The sequence below is a fragment of the Bos indicus x Bos taurus genome, chromosome 1 (assembly GCF_003369695.1).
Source record: "Bos indicus x Bos taurus breed Angus x Brahman F1 hybrid chromosome 1, Bos_hybrid_MaternalHap_v2.0, whole genome shotgun sequence".
Taxonomy (NCBI): Eukaryota; Metazoa; Chordata; class Mammalia; order Artiodactyla; family Bovidae; genus Bos; species Bos indicus x Bos taurus.
Genome location: NC_040076.1, coordinates 143,171,113 through 143,187,927, shown reverse-complemented (window position 1 = coordinate 143,187,927; position 16,815 = coordinate 143,171,113). Strand labels below are relative to the sequence as shown.

The 16,815-nt window shown below is 59.5% G+C and overlaps 1 protein-coding gene across 1 annotated transcript in view; it reads right to left on the bottom strand.

The window, feature by feature from the left end:
- Nucleotides 1–549: 549 nt before the first annotated feature.
- The window catches only part of PDXK (pyridoxal kinase), a 31,021-nt gene continuing 14,755 nt past the window's right edge, over nucleotides 550–16,815 (bottom strand). The window contains exons 3-11 of the mRNA XM_027547174.1: nucleotides 14,387–14,491; nucleotides 13,752–13,835; nucleotides 12,969–13,015; nucleotides 11,491–11,576; nucleotides 10,379–10,424; nucleotides 8,287–8,398; nucleotides 7,254–7,390; nucleotides 6,133–6,199; nucleotides 550–5,874 (exon numbers count right to left, since the gene is read on the bottom strand). Of these exons, the coding sequence (XP_027402975.1) occupies nucleotides 5,762–5,874; nucleotides 6,133–6,199; nucleotides 7,254–7,390; nucleotides 8,287–8,398; nucleotides 10,379–10,424; nucleotides 11,491–11,576; nucleotides 12,969–13,015; nucleotides 13,752–13,835; nucleotides 14,387–14,491 (797 nt within the window). The 3' untranslated portion in view covers nucleotides 550–5,761. The remainder of the gene's footprint in view (nucleotides 5,875–6,132; nucleotides 6,200–7,253; nucleotides 7,391–8,286; nucleotides 8,399–10,378; nucleotides 10,425–11,490; nucleotides 11,577–12,968; nucleotides 13,016–13,751; nucleotides 13,836–14,386; nucleotides 14,492–16,815) is intronic.

The following is a 16,815-nucleotide window of genomic DNA, read 5'->3' as shown; positions in this document are numbered from 1 at the left end:
CGGGATCGGTGTCCCAGCCTCAAGGGCCACACTGGGCTGGTAGAAGGGGATTTGAGAGGTGGAGTCAGAAGTGCTTCAGACAAGACCCCGTATCCTTGCCCACCTTCTTCCTGCCCATCCGATGGAGCCTGGTGCTGCCTGGAAATGACCCTCGGACTTATTTACAAAGGTGTCAGTAGATGGCAGGGAGAGCAGGTACCGGCCGGGCTCACAAGACCAGTGCTGTCACCAACAAGACCTGAAGGAAGCAGGAAGGAGCGTGAGGCTTGGCCAGTGACCAGAGCTGCTCCTCAGAATCAGGCAGGAGGGGTCAGGAAAGAGACCTGCAGTCTCTGATCCTCAGCCCAATCCCGGGGGAAGCCCAAGGGCCTGGAGCCCACTGCCTGGAGCATCCAAACAAGCCCTGCCCCCACTTCCCGGGCAGAAAACAGAGAGAAAACAGAGAGGGCTAAAAAAAAAAAAAAAAAACAGAGAGTGTTAGATGGATAGGACCTCTGGCCACAGGGGAACGAAGCTCCTCTGGGAAAAAGAAACCACACTTCAACAGCATCACCATGAAAATATTTATTTGTGATAATCATAAGTCAGTAAGACCAGAACAAACAGACACAGCCTCGACAGCGCTGCAAGGGGTTTATGTTTAAAACACATCCACAGGCGCACAGTAGGTGGGGCTGGCAAGTAGAGCACAGGGCTAGTGAAGCCGTCGCCGGAACCGCAGGGAGCCCCTCTGGTCCCAAGGTTGTATCATTTCCCCCAGCTTCTGGAAGGACAGGGTCGGCACCAACTGGCCTGAGTCAGAGCCTCAGTCCTCCTGCGGGTCCAGGTTTGTAACCGTTATGGGAAATCCCAAGTGAAATTCTACAAGTATGCAGCTCTGAAGCCAAAAACATTCAACACGCCACCCACACACCTTATCCTTCAGGGGCTGCGTGAAGAATTCACTTCCACCTCCCCAGCCTCAACACTGACGCCTCCCATTACCAAGACAATGGTCCCAGGTATTATGCAGAAACGCACAAATTGCCTCTATCCCCTCTTCACTCTTTGGGGCACACTGGGGGCACTGCTGCCAGGCTCATCCATTCCCTTCGTCTGTCCCTCCTCCATCCTGGTCATGACCCACACTCACCTTCCTTGTGCCAGAAGCTGGGGGCTGTGTGAGAAAGCAACAGTGGTCCCGAACCCGCTGACCCAGCTCTGTATCCTTGGCTGCATGAGGACCAAGACCCCTGTCTGGGGGGCTCCCGAGCAAAGGGCGCGAGGGCGGTGTGCCCCCTCTGTTTGGGCGGAGGGCAGCTCTCGCAGGACTGCGCTGCCCCCGGCCAGACTGAGTGGCCCATGGCATGTCCTTCCACGCGTGTTTCCTGCTGCAGAAAATTGGGCTGCTGAGGGGCCAGGAGTGTCCTTCACTGCAACCCTGGAGCTTGGGGCCCCTCCCTGAGCACAGGGCTCTGCTCGGCTCTGACAGTGGCGAGCTTTAAAAACGCCTGTTTACTCTGCCAGGAGTTAAAAAGAAAATTCTTAAAAGAACTTTCCATTCATATAAAGTTTTAAAATATTCCCTAAGCCAGACCTAAAATCACTTGCCAAATGACCAAACGAACACACCCTGTTGTGAGCAAAGACCTCTAGTAAAAGGCAGGAATGTAGCTTGTAAGACAACGTTTCTTGATCGGTGTCTTTGCACATTAAGAACAAGACGTCTTGCACCAAGAATGAACTGCAGGAGTCCAGGGGAAGACAGGAGCTAAGGAGAGCTCAAGGTTTTAGGAACTGGGACCCTGGGCCATGTGGCAGACTCACTCAGGGCCCCCTCCCCATGCAGCGAACAGACTACAAACCCCGGTTCTGGTTCCGATCGCCAGACAGGAGAGCCCCTGAAGAAACATCCCTAGAAAGGTGGCAGCTGTGTTGCATCATGGGGTGGGGGGGCTTGTGGCAGGGTGGGGTAGGGGAAGGGGGAGTGGGATGGTCGGTGAGCTGCAGGATCTGTGCCCTCACTGCCCCCTGCTGGCAGAGACCAGAAGCAAGGTAGGCCTCAAACCAGTGTGAAGTCGCTTTAGTAGTGACTCTGTGCGACCCCATGGACTGTAACCCTCCAGGCTCCTCTCTCCATGGGATTCTCCAGGCAAGAACACTGGAGTGAGTTGCCAAGCCCTTCTCCAGGGGATCTTCCCAACCCAGGGATCGAACCTGTGTCTCTTACATCTCCTGCACTGGCAGGCGGGCTTTTTACCACTAGTGCCACCTGGGAAGCCCTCCGAAAACAACAGAGCTGTCTACAAAAGCAGGCTCCTGCTCAGGATGCTCATGGCTGCAGAAGCAGACACAGACTCAGGCACGGCAGCTCTGCACAAGGCTGCAAGGCCACACGTGTGCAGCACTCAGTCCCTGCTTGGTGGGGGACCAGCCTGACGGCTCTCATGGGCAGATCTGGAGAACACTGCAGGAGGGGGGCGGACCCTTCTGGGGAGAAGACATGCTTCCTGACCAAGCAGGCCCAAGTTCAAGGCTTCCTGGCCTCGAGCCATAGACCTGGGCTCCCAGACGGAGAAGGCCCGCCTTCCCGAGGGCCAGGGGTCCCTGAGTGCCCCCTGGCACATCCACCTGCCGCCTCCCTCAGTAGACACAGGAGTCAGCTCTCCAGGGAGTCAGGATGCAGACAGCTACTCGGGGTGATGAGAAGGGAAGCCCCCACCAGCTGGGCAGCGGGAGGTGGTGTGGACCCGAAATGGGTGGGCCTGGGATCTCAGAACTGAGTCTGAGGGCCACATGGCTGCCACCCAGACTCAGAAAGCCGGGACCATGTGGCAGCGGCCCTGTGGGCAGATACCACTCTGCTCCTCAACACACTCCCCTCCTTCTGGCCCAGGCAGGTGCTGAGGGGTCCTGAGCAGACCCCTCCCCACCTCAGAGGGAGACCTGAGACCAGGCGGGCAGCCAGGGCGGGTTATTCTGGCATGGAGCACAGCCCAGTTCTGTGGTCACAGGCACTGTGATTCACAAATATGGGCCCCGCTGCCTCAGGCAGGTGGTCCCGAGAGGGCGTGTGCACAGTGCGGTCCAGGGGCCTCCAGACAGAACAGTGTCCTCTCCTCTCTGGTGTGAACTGACGAGCGAACAGGAGGTCCGAGCAATGAGAAGGTCAGGAGCCCCAAGACAGGCTCAGCCACTGCGAAATTAAACACACTCTGAAGACTGGGTCTGACAAATTTAAGGATAACAGAGCATTGTTTTCCACAATCGCCGACACTTCTCACAAAAACAGCACAGGCTAGCCTGGTTACCTCTGCAGGACATGGCACTGATTCAAGGCTGGCTGAAGAAGAAGGACCATGTTTTGTAATCTGTCTCCAAGGTCTCCAGGAGAAGGTTTGAAATCTACACCCTGGGAATAAGCAAGCCATTCAGGGCCAATATAGCTCTCATCTTAAATTACTATTTTTTGTTACTCAACTATATAGAAAGTAAAAAAAATAAAAAGGTTTATTCTAACTTGGACCCAAACTGTATGAGAACCCACTGCTGCTGGGCACGGGTAAGTTCTGGATGGGAAATTCCGAAGAGACAGCCAGGACCTCTGCTGTCATCACGACAGATGGACTAGGTCCCCAGGGAAAGGAGCCTGCGATACACAGGTTCAGCAACATCACGACAGAGTGCACTTTGCTTGCATGGGGAGGTCGGAGGTGGTTCTCACAGAAGGTATGGGTCTCTCTGTGGGTCCCGAGCACCCCAGACACTCCCAGGAGCCCCAGTTTCCTTCTAGTGCCCCAGCCTTTCCTCACAGCTGTGGCTTCATGGTTCAAGGAGACAGAAGAGCTCACGGTTTTACCGGTGGAACGGTTCTGATTGTTCTGTGTATGATACTGAGAATTAAGAGCTAAACCCACAGTGGGGGCCAGGACCAAGAAGCACACTGTTTGCCAAGTGCATTTTTCTTTAACTTCACGGTGCGCACAAAACAAGCTGCTACCCCCAACACCAGGTTTTCAGGGCGGGTTTTTACCATCTCGTTGAGATAATCAAGTTTCTTGCTTACAAGTGTAAGTCATCTTACACGTGCTCTCCCTAAGTTTTTTTTTTTTAAAACAGGAAACAGAAAGAAAGAAAAAAAAAGATTTCCCACGGGCTGGCGGTGCGGCCATCTCTGAGCTCTAGTTGGCATTGACCGTCTTTTCCATGAAAGGCTTCGTGAAGGCCAGAGCCCTGTGGGACTATGGTGGGTCCCTGGCTGCCCTACTCGGGGGCTGTCCCCCGCCAGGTCTTCCTGCTCCTCCTAGGCCAGCAGGCCTTGCAGGGACCAGGAACCAGGACAAGGACATGTGCCCTGACCCACTGACCCACTGGTCACTGCAGGGAGCTGAGAACCCTGACCCTGTACACAGAACTAATGCCCGAGTTACAACATTCAGAACATGAGCGGAGTGGGGGAGAAAGACGAGAAGGGGTGCACAGAGTCCAGGGGAGACCAGCCTGCCTTCATCCGGGGGCATCTTCAACACAGGGAAGAAGGCAGTCCTGAGGCGGTGAGCATCCTGGAGACACAGGCCCAGCCTCAGGAGGGTTCCTGCCTGTGGGGCCGGGGCTGCCCTAGGAGAGCCTGCTTCCCCAGGGATGCCCATCTGGGCCCCGACATCCTGTAGTCTCCCTGCTTTCCTCCAGGCTGTGGGCTTCCGAGAGATGCAAACCCCGCAGGTCCCGGAATTGGGGGTGGGCTCTGAGCATGGGGACACCCTGCCAGGATCCACGCCCGGGGAGGGTCCTCAAAGTTCTGGGCGGGAGCCGGGGAGGTCACCCAAGCAGCGGACGACAGGACTGGTGTCAGGGCTTGGGCCCCACCCACGGTGGGGAGGAGCGGAGCTGCGCCTTGCTTCCTGGCACCTGGCGGGCACGGGACAGAGCAGCAGGGGAGCCGGGGCAGGGGGACAAGAGAACCGGGGGTGGGGTTGCACACACTAGCGGGGGGCGGGGCAGGAGCCCACCTTCGCCTTCTGGACACATCTGTCACCAGCAGTGGGCGGCAAGTACACAGCATGTGACCGACTGGCTCGACCGTAAGGAGCCCGAAGACCCACAGGCGCCCTCAGCCACACACCAGCCTCTGTCCCGTGGGGGTGCCTAGGGACGCTGAGTTACACGGCTGGCCCCCTCCCTGAAACACGAGAGATGTGCAGATTTCCGGGGTCTTGGGAAGGTCCCCGCCAAAGTGACTGTGCAGCGTTTGTGCGTCCGAGCTTCAGGAACTCGTTCATACCAAGAACAGAAGCGGAGACCCTGAAACCCCCAGGGGCTGCCCTGCAGCAAAGCAAGAGGCAAAACATTCTGAACGGGGAACACAGAAGGAGAGCTCAGAGCAAGGATAAAGACATTTACATCACTTTTTGGACATGAACACTAACCCCGACTCGCTGCAAGAGGCGGACACTGTGGTCTCCCTGGGCCCCGCGCTCAGGAAGGGGACACGCCATGTGCCCCAAGCCAGCCCAGGGCCCAGAGACCTGAACACGGAGCTGGTTTTCCAGGAACCTTGGGGGAGGGGAGCTGGGGGTCCCAAATTACAAATCTCTGTGATCATTTTGTTATTTTTAAAAAGCACGACTGGCACATTTTCACAATTAAGACCAGTGGATGCTGGACACTCACGAAAGAAAACAAATACCAAGTTTCAGTCACACCTCTAAGGCAGACATTTTTCACAAGGTCGGAAACGGAGACACCTAACGCTGGGCGTGACGGAGGCGGGTCCGCGCGGCTCTCACAGCACCGTGGCCTGGACGACGATCTCGGGGCTCTCGATGTCCTTCTTGCTCTGCACCATCCTCAACTCCAGCTGGGCAGGGCTGGGTTTCACTCCTTCCCCAGACTTGGCTGCAGGACAAGCAGAGCATTGACGACAGGGCCGGGGCCGGGGGGGAGAGTCATTCCGAATTTCTCTCTTCCTTCCCTTTGCCTTTGGGGTGAGCCCCAGCGCTCATCCCTGAGTGTCCATCTCTGCAGGGATAGACATGCTGCTCCACCGTGCTGCTCCTCCCCAGCCCTGACGGCCTCGGCCAGGGGGACAGCGGGAGCCTCGGCCTGCATGACGCCGCCCCACACCTTTGCCGCCCGCCCGCCTGCCAGGTCTACCTTTTGCACACTTGATGGTCCGCTGCAGAACATGGTGCATGGCTGACACGGTCTTCTCACAGGCTACCTGCAGGGAGGGGAGGACACTGAGTCCTGCCCACACGGGGCGCTCTGCCCCCAACCCCCATGTTGCCCGAATGGACACAGCCCACCAACAGGGCGCTGGCTCCACGATCACACACTCCTCCAACCAGGAGAGCCGAGCAGAGGGGACTGTGTGCTGAACAGATCACAGGCAACCGTCAGGACTGCCTGGCACGTGGTAGGTGCCTAATAAGCATTTCAGGAATCCATCTATTATAGAGAACGTACACAGGAAAGAGCTCCTGCCCCCAGGCTGGCCAGAGTCCCTGTGTGCTGGCCTTGCCAAGTTAAAGACAGGGTTCAGCAATGCCGGGTAGGCAAGTGGACTCCCTCCCCGACAGCGGGATCTGGGCTGAGCTGAACTCAGGCTCGGCAGAGGGCGGCCCCAAGAGGCCTCGGTCTAGGCATCGGGCTTCCAGTTGACCGTGAAGCAGGTCTGAGCTCACCCTCTGCCCTCCAGGGAGGAAGGAGGAAGAGAAATGGAAGAATGTTGGCTTGGAGTCACAGCACTCACCCAAGCCTTGCGGGTGATGGGAAGGGCCCTGTCCCACCCTGCATTTCGCAACACCAAGCGGGTCACCCAGCCATGCTGACCACCGAGGAGGGTGCACACAGGCCCCCAGTGAAGGAGGGCAGTGCAGAGGGAGGTCAAAAGACACAGTTGTGTCGCCTCCGCCTGACCACGCAGCATGCAGCAAGGGCGCCATTCCCCAGGTTACCAACCCAGTCTTGCAACGGCTCGCCTGGCCAGCACACAGGGGCACTGCGGACATTCACACACTAAGTTGGGGGAGGGACAGACAGGGGACATTCCGTAGGAAGAGATGGGTCTCCAGCAGGTCTGACCGCAGGGACTGCGTTCTGGGATGTCCTGCCCCTGGATTTCCCTCCCGGGATGCTTTTGGACCTTGAGTTGCTGAGGCCGCAGCTCCCGTGTCTCCACGAAGCCCGAGATTTCACTGGGTTCAGGACCTCCCGTGAGTTGGCCCGGCCAACTCCAGCATCTTAACGTGCTGTCCCCTTTACACCCCACTGACCTTGAGGTTGTTGGGGTGCTTGTGTGTCCACGCCAAGAGCATGGCAGCGAAGAGGTCCCCGGTGCCCACAAAGACCGCGTCCACCTTGTGCATCTCCATGCGGATGCGCTGTGTCACCATAGAGCCGTCGGGAGCCCCTGGGGGGAAGAGTCCAGCATCTGGGGCCCCAGATCCTCGGCCGGCAGAGGCCCTGCAGTGTGGCCTGGGAACTGGCCAGCCCTCCCCTGCACAGTGTCGGGGGCTCGGCCAGCCTGGATCCCCATGCTCCCCAGTGACCGCCCATCCCAAGTGAGAAAGTGAGGGACTGGGGCCCCAGAGGGCTACACAGTCAGAGCGGCCTGTGGGGGGACAGTGCACAGCCTGAAGACGAGGGGCCAGCACATGCCAGGCTGGTGCAGCAGGAGCCGCAGGAGATCTAGAGTTGTAGGGACCACGTGAACTGGCTGAAGTGGGGGCGCGTGTGCAGGCCTGTGTGCATGAGTATCTATGAGTATAAGTGTCCTTTTGCACAGACAGAAAGCCACGCATGTGGGACTGCTCTCTGGGCCAGTGAGGTGACCCCAGGCTTCTGTCGTTTTACGCTGTGGCAGCCGCATAATTAAAATACTGACACGGCAGAGTGTGAGATGAACTCCCAGTGATGTCAACACCAGGACCAGCTCCGAGGTCAGGTGGGGTGAGGGTGGGGAGACGCCTGGTTTCCCTAGCAGCTGGGCTCCAGCTGGCTGGTCCCCGTGACTCTGGAGTCTCTAAGAGGGGACGCTATCCGATACTGTGCTACCAGCTTGGCAATGGACACGGAGCACTGAGTGGTGACCCTGGGAGAGTGGTCAGCACCCCACGCTCACTGGATCCCAATTCACAGAAACCTCTCCTGATTCTGTTTCCAATCTGGTCTTGGGAGAAGAAAGGTGTTGGGAAAAGAAAGCTGGCCACTGCCAAGTCAGGCAGGATTTTCTTTCCACTGAACCCAGCCTCGGAAGCCTCAAGGGACCTGCAGCAGGAGGGAGCACAGCGCCGGGTGGGGACCTACGTGTCCTCTGGCTCCCCAGAGCCATCAGGTAGTCACTGCCCCTCGGGGACAGCAGGTCCGAACTGGTGATGACCACTGTGTCCGGGCCCATGGAGTGCAGCATATCCATCACCTGCCGGACACAGGGAGCGCATTAGCCACGCCTCTGCCACAGCCAGGGAGCTGCCCCCCACCGCCCCCTCATACCCTTCAGACTCTTAGAGTCTGGATGGGAGGGAGGCAGAGGCTGAGAATGTGTGAGCCACACCCTGGCCTCGCCCAATGCCCTCCCCGTCGCCCAGCACTGACCGCTTGGCCAGGTTATAGCGGTATCCCAGTTCCCCACCCCCACCCTGAACTTCAAGTCCAAGGGTGCAAGCCTGTTGGCCCCCACCCTGCACGCCACCTGTGCCCAAACCCTGGAGGAGTGAGCCAACCCACCAGGCCATGGTCCTCCCGTCTTCCCTCACCAGGGCTCTGGGGTGGCAGGAGCCACGCCCGGCAACCCCCAAGCAACAGTAGATTCCACCCCGTCCATCCTGGGAAGCTTCGAACTCATCTTTTATTCATTCAACAGACACACACCCCCTCCCTCCCCAGAAGCACACGCACTGGGGGCACCGTGTGGCAAAGTGCCGCTAAGCCAGAGTGGATGGAGGGGAGTGGGCGGGGCTCGTGCCAGGTGGGAGGAGGCGACAACTACTGAGCCAGGGCCTGCGGCAGGGGAGGCCGCCAGCCAGAGGGTCGTGTCCTAATGAGGAATGGACACCCTGTCTTCCCCATGCTAATGCCTCAGAGCAGCGCGGGTTAGCCCGCGGGTGGGGGCCTGGCCAAGCAGACTCTGGGAGACGAGTCCTCTGCCACACACACACACACGTGTGCACCCAGAGCACACCCATGCACATCCATCTGCATGCACCTGTCTGCATACTCGCAGACACACAACACATGCACATACCCCAAATGTACGCATACTCTCCCCATACACTACACGTACACAGCCTGAAGGCACGCACAGGATCACAGCACCACAAGGGGGCATGCCGTCAACACAGCACCCCTGCACCGGGTACCAGAAATGTCCTCTAGTTCCCAAGGCGGGCCAGTGAGATGGGGTCATCCTGACACCCCTGGCCACTCAGAGCAAGACCCTCAAAGCAGCGAAGGGGCTCCTCCCACCCCACTCTTCTGTCCCAGCGAGCCCTCTGCCTATTGGGGAAACACACACACACAGCCACGGGTCCAGGTGTGACCACAACTGGCCGTCACCAGCTCTGACCCAGGGCCCTGGATCCTTTGAGTGTGTTTCCTGGGCTGTGAAGTAAGCACAGCCTCTGAAGAGGCCCAGACATGAAAGGTATGAGGCCCTGGAGGCCCTGGTGCTCTGCACACTCAGCCCAGGGGTGGTAACCCCACCTAAGGCGGAATCCTGGCAAGAGGCCTATGGACCTGAGCAAGTTCCGAGGGAAGGCTGAAAAGAACTCTGATGAAATCTCACCCAGGGCTGCAGGGAGGCCCAGCCCCTCCTTCCTGTATGGACTCCAGAAATCCCAGCCAGCCAGCCCCCGAGGGACAAATCCATCCTGTGCAAAAAATCTTCACCCTCATTGTGTGCACACACCCCCACGCACTCTCACATGTGCACACGGATGGGACACACCCTGTAGATACACACAGAGACTGGGGTGATGCCCACAAGCCCGGGAACGCGAGGACTGCCAGTCACCTCCAGAGGGTGGGGGACAGGCCGGAAGGGATTCTCCTGCAGGACAGACAGAACACGGCCAGCCCACCGCTCTGGCCTCAGGGACCCTCAGAGCAAACTTCTGTTGTTCTAAGGCACCCTGTCTGCAGCCCTTTGGGACGGCTGCCCTGGACCCTCCTGTGGGGACAGCTGTGATGAGCAGTGCATGCATCCAGACCCAGCAGGCACTAGGCTGTCCATGACCAACAAGTGGCTGAAACAGCATTTACAACGTGCCCCGGCTGGCTGATGGGAAGCTGGATGCTGGCCACGAGGGCACCCATCTCCCATGCCTGAGGGCACGTGGCTGTCCACCCCACCACAAGCAGGGCTATCTGTTCCATGCCAGGTTCTGGAAGGTCTCTTTACCTCTAAGGCTTCTTCCTGGGTGTGGATCTTTCTCCCAGTCAGCAACCTGGAAGACAGACAGGCACAGGTGAGCCACTGCTTCCCCGGAGCCCACTGTAAGAGTCCGGGGCTCTGGCGCACTGGCGACCCCTCATGCCCACTGGGAACTGACTTGGCATCTGCCAGCCATCATGGACCAGGAGGATACCATGTCTGGGGTTTGACTCATATTTCTGAGTCAGCTTTAAAAGGGACTCACAAGTCATAGCGGGTGGTGAAATGCCAGATTATGGTTGATGTTTGCATGTTAACAATGAGGAAGGGTGGCCAGGCATGATCACAGCAGAGTGCCCATGAGGGCGGCTGGCGTCCACAGTCAAACAGCTGTAACCTTGGTTGGCCATGTTTGCACAAGCCACCAACCACCAGGGATAGCTGGGCGAGCCGCCATCCCTCAGGATCGGCTGGTCCAGGTCAGGGAACCCCAGTCCCCAAGAATCCAGGAGCCCCGTCCCTATTTTAAGGGGCGGTCTCGGAGCCCGGGGGGCTGTGGCTGACAGTCCAACAGAGCCGGATGCTATGGGAACCCACCCACTGCAGCGCTTAGCCAGCCCCACGGCCCGGGAGCCTACTTGTCACTCCCTGGACACCTGGCTCCCCCAGTCATCAGGGGGTGGTGGGGCTGGGCATCCAAGGAAGACCACTGGACAAGGACACTGGGCAGAGGGGTCGGCACAGTCCTTTCAACCTCATGTGGAGATTTAGGACATGGGCTTCAAAGCTCCAGGGGCGGCCTGCATCAGCTGCTGTGGGCTCTCCATCCCGTAGGCTGTTGTCAGCCAGGTGTGTCCTTGGCTCCTCAGGGCACCTCTGTCCCTTCCTGACCCCAAGAGGTTCGGGGTCAGGAACTGTTCGGGAACACGGCTGGGGGACAGCATGACCTCAGGGAGTCGGGGTGAGAAGACTAACCACTGCGGCTGATGACCAGCACCTGCCCTGGCACTCAGGTGGGCCTGGCGGCTCCCCGACATGGGAGGACCTGCCCCACACACTGGGGCCGCTCCGGTTCGGTCCCTGTCACTCTCCCCTAGGGGTAGGGGCCTGACAGCCCCAGGTTGGTTCAGGGGACTTACTCAGCCTCGAACTGGTTTGGGGTGATGATGTCTGCGACGGGTACCACCTTCTCTCTGTAAACGGGGAGGAGGTCATCGGGGACGTACTGTGGGGAGAAGAGGGAGCAGGCTGACCCGTGGGAGCAGGGGTGGGACCTAGGGGGGAGGGGGCAGGCTGACCCACGGGGGCGGGGGTGGGACCTAGGGGGAAGGGGGCAGGCTGACCCGTGGGGGCGGGGGTGGGACCTAGGGGGGAGGGGGCAGGGGTGGGACCTAGGGGGGAGGGGGCAGGCTGACCCACGGGGGCGGGGGTGGGACCTAGGGGGAAGGGGGCAGGCTGACCCATGGGGGCGGGGGTGGGACCTAGGGGGAAGGGGGCAGGCTGACCCGTGGGGGCGGGGATGGGACCTAGGGGGAAGGGGGCAGGCTGACCCACGGGGGCGGGGGTGGGACCTAGGGGGAAGGGGGCAGGCTGACCCACGGGGGTGGGGGTGGGACCTAGGGGGGAGGGGGCAGGCTGACCCACGGGGGCGGGGGTGGGACCTAGGGGGAAGGGGGCAGGCTGACCCACGGGGGTGGGGGTGGGACCTAGGGGGGAGGGGGCAGGCTGACCCACGGGGGCGGGGGTGGGACCTAGGGGGAAGGGGGCAGGCTGACCCATGGGGGCGGGGGTGGGACCTAGGGGGAAGGGGGCAGGCTGACCCGTGGGAGCAGGGGTGGGACCTAGGGGGAAGGGGGCAGGCTGACCCATGGGGGCGGGGGCAGGACAACTTAGCGGGGCTCGTGCTGCAGGGACCCCAAGGCAGGGCTGGGAGAGCCCTTCCATCCTGATGATCCAGGTCAGGTCCCCACCAGCAGCTCTCCACCCCCTCTCCATGAGGACACCATCCACTCTACCCCTGGTCAGGGGCCGGAGCCCAGGCCCACTGCCAGCTGGTGTGTCATTGGTGGGCTAAGAGTGACTTCTATGGTTTTAAATGGTCGTGGGGGGTAGGGGGGGGGAGTCGAAAGGAAACCAGTACTTTGTGACTGAAGGCAAAAGAAGGGGGCAGCACAGGGTGAGACAATTAGACAGCGTTACTGACTCAATGGACACGAGTTTGAGCAAACTCAAGGAGATGGTGACGGACAGGGAAGCCTGGCGTGCTGCAGTCCATGGGGTCGCAAAGAGTCGGACACAACTTAGCGACTGAACAACATTTTGTGACACGTGAAAACGAGCAAATTTAAACTCAAGTGCCCACACCTAAAATCTGATTAGAAAACAGCCAGGTTCATCCTTTTGCAGATTATCTGCAGCTGCTTGAGCTACAACAAGGACGCACGGCCCTAAAACCCCTGCTCTCGGGCCTCCACAGAACCCCCTCTGCCAGCCCCGCTGCTCCTTCCTGACAGGGCAGCCTTCAGGTCCGCAAGCAGCATCTCGCCCAGGCAGACACCTAGAGGGCACGAGTGCCCAGCCCCGCTGACCTCCCCTGAACACGCGGGGACGCACTAACCATGGCGCCTTCTCCGTCGCGCTGGTCTCCCATCACGGGGTCGCACACTGTGGATACAAAGTGCACCTCGTCAGCAAACCTGTGGCTGTCCAGAGGGGCCCCCAGGCTTGTCTGGTGAAGTTCCACACACGCAGCTACAACAGGCAAAGTGCACTTCCCTGGAGGCCCAGTGGTTAAGAATCTGCCTGCCAGTGCAGGAGACACGGTCAATCCCTGGTCCAGGAAGATCCCACGTGCTGTGGAGCAACTAAGCCTCTGCACCACAACTACAGAGCCCGTGCTCCAGAGCCTGGGAGCCCACGTACCGCAGCTACCGAAGCCCCAGTGCCTTACAGCCCGTGCTCCACAACAACGAAAGCCCACCGCAGTGAGAAGTCTGAGCAGCACAACCGACAGCAGCCCCCACGTGCTGCGGCGAGAGAGCCTAGGCGCAATGCCGGCCTGGCACTGCCAAAGATAAATACGTGTTTAAAAAAATAAAACGGGAAAACACAGCACCCCCATCCTCATTTTCCTCCTTACCTGGCATTTTACATTTTCTGTCGGGGCCCCACCTGGGGAGTCTCTCATCCTAACCCCCCAGGGACAGGGTGGTCTCACATACACACCCAACCTGACACTGATCACAGCCTCTCTCACGCACCCCAGACCGACACCAGATTCACGGTGAAGATGCCTTTCAGGCTCTCGTCCCTGGAGGCCCAGCTGCGATAGAGCCCAAGTGCCGGGAGGGGCAGAACATGGAGTTGGGGCACCCAGAAGGAAGAGCACCCCAGCACCTACCATACACGAGCCTGGGGTTCTGCTGCTTCAGCTCCTGCACGATGTCCACCACCATGGCCAGGAAGGACTTGTCTCGTGTGTAGCCTTAGGGAGGGACAGAGACTCTTGTCACCCAACCTTGGCAGAGGAGACACAGCGCCACCACAGCTACCTGCCTGGAGAGTGGTTGGCAGAGCCCAGATCCGCCGCCAAGACAAGCGTCCCAACTGCAGGCACCCAGGGGACACCATGGGTGAGTGGGCAGCATTTTCCTTCCTCCCCTCCACTTTACAGAGTAAGCATGTTCACATCTCACCACACGTATAAATAAACGCAACTACGTGGGATTACACACCACAGGCCAGCACGTCGCTCACGGGAGTGTTTTCATCCCTGACCTCTTCCCAACACTGTACCTGTCCCCAGCCATGGGCACGGGGACCCCGGTGTGGAGATGCGGCACAGCCAGGACCCCCAAGGTCACTACCCGGACGTGGCAGTCACGAGGGCCCCACTGAGCTCCTCCTGGAGGCGCGACCGTCCCTCCTCGCGGGTGGCAGGAGAGGGAGCAGCCGGGTTGGGGTGCTCTGGGTCTCCCCACCAGCCCACCTGGGCAGGAGGCAGGCCTGGTTTCCCGTCCACACCCCTGGGCTCACCTGTGAGCACATAGTCATACTGATTCACGCTGTTCAGCTTCAGCCCGTCGTACAGCTCCTGGAGCTCGTCTGAGTTCAGCACTTGGCCCTTCCAGTGTGAGTAGCCTGGTGGGGGTGGGGTGGGGGGGCAGAGCAGACCACGTGAGGCCCCGATGCTGCATGACGTCACCTGGGCACAGAGACTCAGCGGGTGCCCCCCAAAGCACATCCTGGGGTTGTTATCACTGAGTCGGGGACCCACCTGCCCTTCCAGTGCAGTGAGGCCCACTCGGCAGCCCCTAACGACACCTGTGCTGCCTGCGTTGCACTGACAGATGGTTCGCAGGACTGCGTGATTTCTGCCCATCCTTCAATGGGGCACCTGGGGGTGGCCCCACACGTCACGGTCCCCAGCTTTGCCAGACTCAGCTGTGTGCGTCCCCTATCCAGGCCAAGTGGCTTGAACAGTCACCTGGGCACCCTGGCAGGTAGGAGCTTCTCGCAGCCCCGCTCCCATCCAAGGTGAGCTGAAACCTATCCAAGTCTCAGGCCAAATCCCGACCGAGAGCCAGACATGAACTGGAAAGAGGCTGCAGCCTGGGTTCTTGGCCCAACAGGCACCCAGGTGAAGCCCCTACCCAGGCAGGCAGTGGGCCCTCACCTAGTCACCCACCAAGGACACCCCGAAGTCCACTCATGGCAAGTTTGTCCCTGGCGGCCCTAATGCCAAGAGGTACCCCATGAATGGATGGGTTTCTAAAGACATAAGGTAGAGCCTCGGAAGGCCTGATTTCTGCAACAACAGAGTTGAGTACCGACCACAAGTACAGGACCGGCTGTGGGCCTGGCGAAGGGGCTGCAGGGCTCTCCATGTGCGCATGGGGTGAGGGCCTGGCCGCCGCAGAGCAGCCTCTGAAAAAGCACACGGGGCAACGCCCAACAACCCATCAGCTATTCTCCAGGAAAGCATGGCCTCTGGTGGATCCCCATTCACGGGCCAGGAGGGGCAGGAGCAGGGAGGGTCCTGAGGCAAGGTGACCACCCCTCAGCAGGGTGTCCCCACAGGTTCTGGTTCTGCTCAGAGCCGGCAGCCCTGGCTGGACCCCCACAAGCGTTGCTGCCACGGAATTCCATGGTCCAGGTGGGAGGAACCAGAGTCACTCCTGACCCGTGGTTTTCCGAACATCCTTCCAGACAGGGTGGGTTGTTTGTTGTGGTTCTCGTGCAGATCTTGTGGGATCTCAGTTCCCAAACCAGGGACTGAACCTGGACACCTGGCGGTGAAAGCACCAAATCCTAACCAGTGGACCACCAGGGAATTCCCGACATCGTGGGGCTTGACCCCACCGCATGTGCACCGCGTTCTTGTCCGAGGACTGCTATGATCGAGAACCCCAGGCCTCTGTGGTCCTCGAGGCCAGAGTCCAGGATCGAGGTGTCGCAGGGCCGGCTCCTCCTCCGTCCTCACGTGGTCATCCATGTGTGTGTCTGTGTCCTGATCTCCTCTAAGGACACCAGTCAGATGGGAGCAGGGCCACCCCAGTGACCCCACTCACCTTTAACTACCTCTTTAAAGGCCTCATCTCTAAACAGTCACATTTGAGGTTCCAGGAGTCAGGATCTTGACAGGTGAATCGAGGGGACACACTGCAGTCCGTAACACGCAAGTCAGCCCCTGCGGGGTCTCAAACACCCCCCACTCCCACCCAGGAGGCCAACTTCCTAACGAGATGAGAAGGTTCAGGCTCACAATGTTCAGAGCACATCCCCGCCCGCCCTCCGCACCACCCCTCCAATTCCCGCCACAGCCCTCTCTCTCCTCTCCTAACTCAGGAGACCCTTCTGAAAGATGGGCACTGGGGTCCTCCATCCATGCCGCTCAACTTACAATTTACAAATGAAAGAAACCGCGGAGGCTGACCCCAAGGGTCCCAGCTCCTTCCTGTGCACCTGATCCCGCCCCCCAGGGGGGGACACCACCAGGCTGGCAGTGGATTACAACCACAGTCACACTCTGAACTCTACCTGCTGGACGGCTGGCCTGCCTCACCCACCGACCTCCAGCCCCGTCCAGCTCCTCCCAGCCACTGCCCAAGGGCTGGGATAGCCCGTAACAGGAAAGCCCTGCTGAAGGAGCAACTGGAGAATGCTGGCCGCAGGCAGGGGCTGCCCTGGAGGGGAGGCTTAAAGTCTAAGCCAAATTGGCTCTTTTACTTTAAAAACAAAAAGAAAAAAGCAAAAAAGAGGGCGGTAAAACCTATAAGCTCTGGGGAGGTTCGCTGGACTGACAACTTCTGGGGACGCGTCCAAATGTCATTGTGCCCAGTACACTGGGGGAGCAATGGCAGGAAAGGCTGTTTACTGAGAGCGCTATGTTCTCCATCTGAACCCAGCATAGTTCCTCCTCCACTGATGTCTGTTCCCCACTCCCGCCAAGAACCAGGCACCTT